The sequence below is a fragment of the Argiope bruennichi genome, chromosome 6, assembly GCF_947563725.1.
Source record: "Argiope bruennichi chromosome 6, qqArgBrue1.1, whole genome shotgun sequence".
Taxonomy (NCBI): domain Eukaryota; kingdom Metazoa; phylum Arthropoda; class Arachnida; order Araneae; family Araneidae; genus Argiope; species Argiope bruennichi.
Genome location: NC_079156.1, coordinates 96,951,180 through 96,962,285, shown reverse-complemented (window position 1 = coordinate 96,962,285; position 11,106 = coordinate 96,951,180). Strand labels below are relative to the sequence as shown.

The 11,106-nt window shown below is 26.5% G+C and overlaps 1 protein-coding gene across 2 annotated transcripts in view; it reads right to left on the bottom strand.

The window, feature by feature from the left end:
* Positions 1-2,043: 2,043 nt before the first annotated feature.
* The window catches only part of LOC129971501 (heat shock factor protein 3-like), a 37,752-nt gene continuing 28,689 nt past the window's right edge, over positions 2,044-11,106 (bottom strand). Inside the window, exons 8-11 of one of the 2 annotated variants that reach the window (XM_056085328.1) lie at positions 10,739-10,886; positions 8,048-8,101; positions 6,696-6,735; positions 2,044-3,728 (exon numbers count right to left, since the gene is read on the bottom strand). In XM_056085328.1, coding sequence (XP_055941303.1) covers positions 3,457-3,728; positions 6,696-6,735; positions 8,048-8,101; positions 10,739-10,886 — 514 coding nt within the window. In that variant the 3' untranslated portion in view covers positions 2,044-3,456. The remainder of the gene's footprint in view (positions 3,729-6,695; positions 6,736-8,047; positions 8,102-10,738; positions 10,887-11,106) is intronic. The other variant, XM_056085329.1, reaches the window with a different exon arrangement.

Sequence of the window (11,106 nt, the reverse complement as noted above, 5' to 3'; positions counted from 1 at the left end):
TTGTATGTGTGTAATCTGTTAACGCACAGCCCTCATAAACTATTCTGGCTATTCTTAAAAATAATAATAAATAAATAAATGCCAATATGTTTCAATCCAACTAAGATGTTATTAGATAAGCAAATACTACACAAATAAAATATACTGAATCATTTTAATATGAAATTAACTGAGAGTTTTACATTACAAGCAAGAAAGAAATGACACCGTTGGCTAATGCAAGTAGCTAAATTACATACAAAAGTGACAAGACTCAATTTGGTAGATTCATCTACAAAATAAATAGAACAATTGCACGGTTATTAAAAAAAACAATCATAAGATAGAAGAATCAATCATGTAATCTCAAATATTATAATGTTACAGGCTTTCTTCCTCTACTTTAATTAAAACTTATTCAATTATATAGCAGATATTACTGTACACAAACCTATTTAATATCACAAAAGAGCATAAATAAAAATACAGTAGTTAAAACCATGAAAAATATTATAAAAATATACTTTAAAAAAGAATTTTTAAAATTGTATTAAAATTGAAGGAATTTATTACCTGAAAATAAAATTGCTATCAAATTATTTCTCATAATGAGCATTGTTTAATATGCTTAATTAAAATTTTGAAGAATCCCTTTTTAGTGAGCATCTACACCCATGAAGAAATTATGTGCTTCATATCAGTACATTTTTTCTTATCAGCATTTTGGAAGATCTTTTTTCTTCATGAATGTAACGATTTATAGGTATTGTTACCAATTTATAGGTTATGTCTATTAACATTATATTAAAAGTACAGCTTAAATGTCTTTTAAAATTAGACTTTTGAAAATATTTTGTTAAATGCCAAGTTATACGTAAAAGAATAAACTGAACACAGCCCATATTCCTATATAGAGTTTTCTAAAAATAGTTACCCAATAAATTAAATTTTTAAAAAATTCATTTAGATATTTTTTTACATGGATGATTTCAGAATATAAAATCAAATTTTCAAGCTCTAACATATTGTATACATGACAAAATTTGTTTAAAATAAAAATTTATACAAATGACATTAAATTTGCAAATTTAGCTAGTTCCTATCAAATGATAACATGCAGAATGTAAAAAAAAAAAAAAAAAAAAAAAAAAAAAAAAAACGGTTGAAAGATTTGTGAATATTGACATATATCTCCAATTTAAGACCAGCTATTTCCATGAATATGCATTTCTTATTGCATCTTAAATAATTGTTTTCCTAACTTAATCTGAGAATTTGCAAATAAAAAATTGCATGCATTTATTTATATAAAAACAGGGGTGTTTGTGGGACCCCAAAAAATCCCCGGAAACTTTTACGGACTTACTACCGACATTTTGGAGTTTCGAGAAGGGGGGGGGGGGAGAAATGAAAAATTACGATTATGAAGTATTGAATGACCTAATTATAAAAGTTCAATGAATTACTTTTTTTGCAAAATTAAGACCTTTTAACCCAGGTCACGTGATCGCACATCTGGTCGAACGAAGTCTCTCCCTTTTTTTTTCTGCCGCGCCTACTTGCCGAAAAGAATCCAGAAGAGAATGTCCGAGAACAGGGGGAATGAGTCATAACTCGCAATAAGGAAAGAACAAAAAAGAAGTTTTTTCCCCCTTTTCACGCATTATCACTGCCTTTGGAGAAAGAAAGGAAAAGTTTTCACCACACACACTGACCTTGCGTTTTCTGCTTTCAAAGCAAACAAAATTACCCAGATCAAAATAAATAATTCATTATTATTCCTACTTCCTTTTGAACGACGATCCCCGGAATTTCCGGGTATCGAAGTTCAAAATCCCCGGAATTCCGGGGTTTCCCCGGAGCACAAACACCCCTGTAAAAAGTCAGGCTACAAATCATGCAAATTTGACTGAGAGAAAAAAGCATTCATTACATGGAAAGAAAAAAAAAAAAAAATATTGAAGGTGCTTGTGTACTGTGTTTCAAAGAAAATATTGAGAAATATAAAAACTTAATTGCAGACAAGATTGTATTTACAGAGAATTCATTACAAAACAAACAACATTGTTTTAGAAAATAATTTTATTCCATTCTCAACTGCTACATATACAGTTTAGCAGTAACTATTGTGATCCATTTAACAAGGATTTATGTGACTGAAACATATTTCACAGCAGATTTAATTCCAAAATAATTTAATAAAATACTTTGTTACAATATACTTTGTATACTATTAGATTTACATTATTTGAAAAATTAGTTCAATAATTTTGACTGAAAAATTAGGTCCAGGAAGCATTCATTTTTCTCTTTCTTACAATCTATAAATTTTGCAAAATAAATTAAATGTATAGAAATTTTTCTTTTTAAAATTGCTAAACACATAAATTTCGAAGAAATTTTATTTACACAAAAATATGAATGAAGTTAAGTAGTCAGAACAGATCTATAAGCTTCTTATAAATTATATTTAGTAAACATTACGAATTAAAAATCAAACTGTAGGTAGTTATGTGCTCAAGAAAAGAATGAGAATAATTTACAATTATTTAAATCTATAAAATATAATAAAGAATACAACAAAGATTTAAAAAAAAATACTGACAACATATGTATAAATTCTTCTTGCTCGTTGGAATTTTATGTAATTTTTGAACATAATATGTTCAGAGGAACAATTAATCCTTAAGTACAGATGCACGAAATAACAAGACTAAAAATAATTTAACATTTGAACACAAGTGAAAAATACATGTAGAATCATTCATTATAATCTTTTATAATTATTTACAGCTCATTCCCAAAATAAAAAAAAAAAAAATGTCTTTGCTATGTATAAGTGAAAATTTAAAAAAAATTAGCAAAAACAACTTACCACAATGTTTAGCATATTATGAAAATAATAATACAAAAATGAGAAATACTGAATAGTGTGGAAAACCATTTATTGTTTCTATGTTAAGTTTTTTTAAGCAATAAAAATATACAGTAAAATCTTTAATACTATTATGATTTAACATCAGACTTTATATTGCAGTAGAAATTTATGCAATGAATGCTTCTGAACTGTTTAAGTTAATGATTGTAGGAAGAATAATTTATTTTGTTTCATTAGTTTACTTTTTCCAGAGTTCATGATGGTATATACAGAAAATTAAGAAAATAATTGTTTCGGCATGGATATCACATGAGAATATAATCTTAATATAATGAATTCACAACAGTATAAACATAAAACTTAAAAACAAATATTGCCTCCTTATTCCATTGGGAGCCTTTCAAGATTTAGCAATGCGTGTAAGAATATACAAAGTTTACCAAAAAAAACCATATCAGTTTCATTTTTCTAGTACTGTTAATATGTGCATAGTGTTATATAGCTGGAGGAAATGAAGACAGTACACAGCTTCCAACTTATGTACAAGGCTTCAAAAAAAGTGATATTCCTTATGGAATAAAATCATATTTTAAAAAATTTCATTTTGCTTTACGGCGTTTGTTTTTTGGTGTTCTGGGTGAACTTTTTTTCCGTTTTTGAGAAGTATCGTCCGTTGTGACTTGATTTGTTGAGAAGTTCGGATCTTCAGAAATAACAGTGTCTTTTAATACATCTAGCAGAGGTTCTGTTTGGTAATTAAAGTCACTGCTAGGGACCTCAGCATCCTGATTAAGAGCTTCAAATAGAGGTGAATTCTCTATATCCATTTCAACTTCTAGCATGTTGGGAGTAAACTGGACGATTTCATTTCCTGAAAATGAAAAATATTTTAAATCCCAAGATAGTAGTAATATAGTTAAGAGGAATATGAAGACAAATTTTACATAAAATAAAATCATAATGCATAAAATAATTTAACACTTCTGTTGCTGATAACAAAATAAACGTATAGTTACACATGGCTCTTTTAATTCAGGGCAATTCCGTGAAGTGGCTGACATGGTTGTCTGTTTCTTCATCATATTTTATTTTCTTAGTGTATGTTGTAACACTAACACATTTGTGTAAAACTACCCTAGTACTATGCTTCTAATAAGGATTCTTTGCCAGGATTTTGAGTATTCATTAAATTCATCAATTTTGCTACATTATCATTTTTCTTATAATCAGCAATTATTTCTCTTCATGCTTTATACTACATACCATATGCCACATTATAATTTTTCACATAATTACAATCATTATCTATTCACATCAAATGATTTAAAGCACCCTACATAATATATAATAAAAAAGAAGGTGTAAATTATAGTAAAATTCAAAGAAGGTGTAAAAAATCTTACAGAATAAAATGCAAAAGGGAGAGAGAGAGACCAGCTTATTAATCTTATGAAAAGACAGTTTTTCATCACAAGTTTCACAAAGGGTTAAAAATATTTACTGGTTACAAAAATCTTCTTCAAAAAGAACAGCACTGATATTAAAGGCTCATCACAATTAAATTCATAAATATTTTTAAATTTCAGTTTACAATTGGTACATTGCTAAGTAAGTCTAAGTAAATAAAATTAACTAAGAAAAATACAACTTATTTATATGTATATTTCCTATTTCCAGTTGGCAACAGGCAGTCTGACAAATGTTGATAAAGTTGTTTTCAAGAGATCATCCATATTAGATTTTATTAATAAATTTTTATTTCTTACTAGCCGCCTTTGGCGATCAGCTGGTTCGCCAATCTTGATGCACGTTAAAATTTTAATAATGAAATATTTTATGGAACTTCCATTTTAATTGCTTCTTCATAATAGTCATATAATTCACTCATAATAATATTATAAATGCCTTCAGCCATAATGTAATGTGCATCTCTCTAATTTTCTGTTAGCTCCCATAGAATTTATGCTTTAAATTAAAGTGGAAATGATTAAACTGCAATAAATATAATTTTTTTTTTTTTTTACTGAAACAAAGCATTTCTTTTAAATATAAGTACTGAAAACAGAGTTGCTTACTTTATATAATATCTCAAGAAGTTTTCAACAAAATTTTCTCAGATTCATCATGAACAGATCGATTAATTAACAATGTTTAGTTTTAAATGCATCAAACACTAAAAAATTAAACAGAATCGTTTGAAATAATTTGTCGAAAACACATTAAGCCTTCAAAACCAACTCCGTATAAGTTGAAAATAGTTGTCAACAATCAGAACACAATGTGCATGGGTGAATTTTCAACGCCAATTATGGTAACGCAAATGCGTGAATTTTCTACTCCAGATGAGGTAACGCTATGCAGTTTAGAAATTTTTAATTTCCTTTATTGTGTTTTATTTTAATTCAAAAGTACTTCAGAATGAATCTGAAAGATCGATTAATTAACAATGTTTAATTTTAAATGCATCAAACATTAAGAAAATAAACAGAATCCTTTGAAATAATCTGCCGAAAATTTCTTAAGCCTATCATCTTTAGCTTGGGAAAAAAAACTGAAGCCTTACTCATTTGGCGGTGGGGAAATGAAAAGATTTTTTTTTGGTGGGAAAGTTAGTTTTTAATTAATAATTAAAATTCTAATTAAAAATACAAAAAAGAGACCCCACGTGCACATTCCTGACCTCCAAGGTATGCATGTGCCAAATTTGGTAGCTGTAGGTCGAATGGTTTAACCTGTAGAGCGTCAACACGTACACCCACACACACACATTGAGCTTTATGTAACTATAGATTTAATATCAAAAATTTTTTAAAAAATATTTGATTCTTTTAAGCACAAAAAAAAGGCAAATATAGCTAAGCAAAACTTATTAAAAATGATAATAACAATGACGAAATCATAACTTTCCTAAAGACATGATTATTAAATAAAATTTTTTTAAAAAAAATCAAATAACTAATTTATTCACTATACTAATTTTAATCAAATACTAATTTTTCAATTCACTAGTAAACAGTTATAGGAAAAATATGAAATACTGTTCATTAATATTAAGTCAAATCTAAATATAAGACATCAAAAGTTATCTAAAATTTTTGTTTGCTAGATTTTTTATTTTATTTAATATAGTATGTACCAATAATTAAAAAGGCACATTAAAGTATTTTTTTTAAATTTTTAATGCATTCTTTAACCTAATTTAAAAGTTCTGATCACTAATATTCTTTTGAAAATATTCATGAGACTATTCATAATTTTTCAGCTTATTATTTCAGAATAATAAATATGATTTCTAATTAGTTGTATTTGTTGTCCATGTAAATCAATGTACAGCAAGTTGATGCAATATAACACCAACAAATATAATGTTCAAGTATGAAACAAAAATCAATCTCGAAATAAACTACACCAATTTTATAGACAAAGCCTTTCCAAGAAATAAACTATGAAAAAAAAATTAGAATACTAGTTCTCAGAATTAGTTTTGCCTTTTCCACAGATGAATAAATCTTGATAATAAAAATTTATAAATTAAAAAAAAATCAAATATATTCAGTTCTAAATTAATTATTTTACATATAGTTGGCAAAAAGAAGGAGGGGGGGGGGATACTATGCACCATCTGATTATTAGTACAAATACTAAAAATAACATAATTCAATGCAAGTTTCCAAAATTCATTTGGGATTTGATTAATAACAACAATGACTTGAAAAAATGAAAAATTGCACATTCTAAAAACTATGGTAATTTCTAATGTATTAAAATCTATAATGGTGAAAATTTTATAGTTTTTAGCTAAGAATTAAACAAATTCAATAGATCAATTAATACTTACCCATAATATCATTTGTTTCGGTTTTTATACATATGTCATCCTTTAAAAAAAAAAGAAACATTAAAAATTTTAATAAAAAGCAGAATTTAAATTTTTTATTTCTATCATTTTACATATATTTAAAATTTGGCAATTCCTTAACTGCAGGTACTTTTGCTAAAGGCAATTATTCTATATGCAAAAAAAAAAAAAAAAAAAAGTATTTATCAAGATACAATAATAAATAAAAAATTCTATTTTGCAATCATATAGTATATGTATTTTGGTACTCAAGCAATGCTATGTTGATGGTATATACAGATTACATTGATATTGAACATATTTCTAACTTTTTTTCAGTCCATCATTGTCTGCATTATGATTATCAGCAAAATCATTACAGCAACTGGACAAATCTATATTTGAGAAGAAAACATTGTTGCAATCAGTGGATATTCTGGATATTATACTTCAGATGAGGCACCAACAAGGCAAAAGCATTTCTGCAACAGTAGTAATATACAATCTTTCTTTCTTAGAATAGGGCTATTCATCACCAGAATATTCAAAATATATACTGGTTTCTGAGACATAAATTATTATAAAATTCTTGCAGAATCTTCATAGCTTCATAGCAGAATCAATAGTTATATTTTTTTTAACCTTTAAATTATTGACAGAAAACACCTCTAATATTCTCTTAGAGCATGAATTGTCATGGACAAAAAAGATATCACTACCTTTAAAAATTACTTATTCTTACCTTGCGAAGAATATGAATACTAAAATATTTAATATTCATATTCGTCAGACTATGTTTATAGCAAAATTATTATTCCAGATTGCCTAGGTGCAAAGTTATAATTTTAAGTATGAAATTTATCAATACCTAAAGAGCAAATCACTTGCAGCTTTTTATATCTATAACTTCATGTTCAAGTCTGACATTATGCTGTCATTTGGCTTTAAATTATTCCACTCAAACAAAGAATCGATATCAGCGACATTTCCTTCAACATGCCTTTTTTTTTTGAGGAAGTGGATTAAACAGAAGGGTTATCCATATAACAAAGTGTCGCAAAATTATAGCCAAATCCAACATTTATCAAAGCCAAAATCAAATCACTCAAAATGAATCAAATTTCAAAATGAACAAATTACTTTGACAAAATGTAAATGTGATAGTTTAATTAGAAAATAAAATTACAAAAGAGTTAATTCTCTCAACAAAAATAAATAAGGAAAAAAGTAAGCAGTCTTTTTCAATATAAAATTTTCGCATTTGGAATAATTATTAAAAGTTTTTAATTGTAATTATTGTTAATTTCTTTTTAATATTAATAACAGGGAAAAAAAAGGAATACTATACTTACAGGTAGACTACTCGTAAAAGCATCATAGTTGGCAAGTTCATCACTACTGAAAAGCTATTTTAAAGAGAAAATTCATACAATGTGAATATAAAATATCAACTTTATATTAATCAAAATGGGAATGATAAAGCATATATACTCTGTAACACACACACATACAAATCAATCCTAAGAATAATAACATTCAATGCTATCGCAAATAAAATGAATTTTTTTTAAAAAAATTTGTTAAGAATAGTACAAAATATAAATAAAGGAAATCGACAAATGAATAGTTATTTCCTAATTTATGCTAACCATAACAATTTACAACATAATCAGTTTAAAAATTTAAAAAAACTCAAAATTAATGAAACACTTTAGGTGGGGTGGGGGGAATATAACATTATAAATCAAATTACAACTTAAGATTTTCTTCAAAAGGTTTGAAAAAGAAAATACAAATTGCATATATTATACAACTTGTCATCTCAAGCAGCCAACTGGTTCATTGAGAATATTGGTTATATTTGATTTCAGAATAAGTTTATATAACTTCATATTCAAGTCTGACATTAATGCTGTGTTATTTTAATTGTTTTAATTATATGAACATTTCTAATGAGGATAGCCCATAACATCATAGTGTTGTTAAAAACAAATATCCAGTTCATCTATATTTCTAAATTTCACGAGTAACTTCATTTTTTTATTTGTTTTGTAAACTACACAAATATTAAACAGAATCCATCGTCTTTAGTTTTCAACAATGAAAGAAATTCATAGGATTAAATATTTAATATTCATTCCAAACAAAAATTCATATGACTATTAAATTGCTATCATTAAAAAGGCAATCATTTTAAATTTAAACAACATCTGAACCAACAAATTCCTCTCCAAACTTTCATGCAAATCACCAGTGAATTTAAATGTAAACACCAGATAGTTGAATTTTAGGCTTGAACCTGCAGCCTTCTAGCCCTAAGATAGAGGCTTCCAGTTGGCCACTGCGGTCTATCTGATATGAGAAAAAATTGAACTTGAAAACTGCAAATTTACTGCAAAATCATTTTTAATGATAATTTTTAAAAATTATGTTTTGCTTGAACAAAATTTAAGCATAATAGAAATTGATCTGAGTAGAGATGTAATATAAAATGATTATCAAATGCTTAAAAAATAAGCACATATATCAATATTACATTCTATATAAAAGATTAACAATGCTTACCAAAGATCTTGGTATTAAATAAATTTAAAATATTAAAAAATGAAATTCATTTCAAAAGTTTCACAGTTAATCATGGGCGAGAAAACACACACATCAAGGAAACAACAATGAGAAATAACACAATAAATGTATTGAAAAGCTTAAAATGTTCTTTAACTTTCTGTACCAAATATTTAAAACAAAATTTTAGAAGACACAAAATTTGGAACACCAATTAAATAATTTTAAAATATATAAAACAATTATTTTAGAAATATTTTTAATTAAAACATTTGTTAATTTCAGATAAATAACCCTCGTATTTTTAAACAGTAATTGATTTTTCCTTTTTCATCAAAAGAAGCAACAAAGAATGAACTGAGATGCATAATCAGAACACGATACTTGTAGAGAAAATATTTTGATCTAACAACAAAAACCTTGCTCTGATGCAGGGGGGGGGGATGGTAATACAGTTATAACTTAAGAGATATTCATATTTAAAATAAAAGCAAATAATTAAAAATTATTGAAATAGACTGCTTCAGAACACCCAATAAAGAATATAGATTTGTAACAAGAAACACTTAAGTGGTGTATGTCAAAGAAAATGTCCACCATCCAATGCAATGTAACTTTCCATATACTAAAAATAAACATGTTCATACCCAATGTCCTATTTATAGGATAACTATATTTTACTTCCAAAGCTAAGCTAAATGTTTCCTATAGTTATGCTTTATTTTCATTTTTTTAAAATTTATTTTGAAAAATTATATTTTGGAGGATATTCTTGATACAAGAGAGCAAATCCTAAAAATTGATTTATTTAACAAAAGTAGGAAATAATTACAATTAATAATCATATTAAATCAAAATAATAGTTTTATCACAAGTCACTTTACTTATTTCTTCTTTTTATTTATTTACTCTGGAATGTAGTTTCATAATAATGTCTGTCAGTAAAATCTAAATTCACCATGAAAGTTTTGCTCAAATCAGAGGAAAAAAAGCAGGGGGGGGGGGGTCAGAAACAATAAAATTATACATAATTTGAAATGCTTATAACAAATTTTGATAATTTGATTATTAGACAATGTATTCATGCAAATACTTCAGAAAAGGACAGCAAAACTTTGAAACAATAAATAAAGCAAAAAACAAAAGAAAAATAATTCAAAAAGAAGCACAAAATTTCAGGACAGAAAAATATATTAAAAGATAAAAGAATTCCAGTAAGAAAGCTAAAAAGATTTACAAATGTGCATCATGTGCCATGCCTACACAAAAAGTTATCAATCACATTAAATGACAAAGGGTTAATGTCTTATTGAAATCAACAAATTGTTTGCTACCCGAAAAAATTTATTTTACGGATTGAATATAATTTTGTGCAAATTGAGTTTATTAAGGAACTGAAAAATCTGCATACCCTTATGTTATATTTTAAAACAGCATGCAATATCAAGTTACTTAATTGGTGTTCCATATAATTCTACCTGGGGATCAAGAGAAGTCCAACTATTCGGTGAGCCACATACCCCAAGAAGATTTTGAACATCAAGATTCCAAGGGCCAGATGCTAATTGGTCTTGTGCATAGTTTAATTTCTCATCAACAGATAGCAGATGATTAGTTAGAGCATTTCTGAAAAATAATCATAATATAATAAATAAGGAGAAAACAAATTGCAAGTTTTAAGCTTTATAATGGGAGACAGTCCTTTTTTAAGAGCCTGAAAGTAGGAATATACAATGATAATACACCATGATTCAATCAAAATATTAAAATATATGCACACATTAATATAATATGCATGTACATGTAATCAACTTGAAAAATAGAACAAAAAATAGAGTAGTCATAA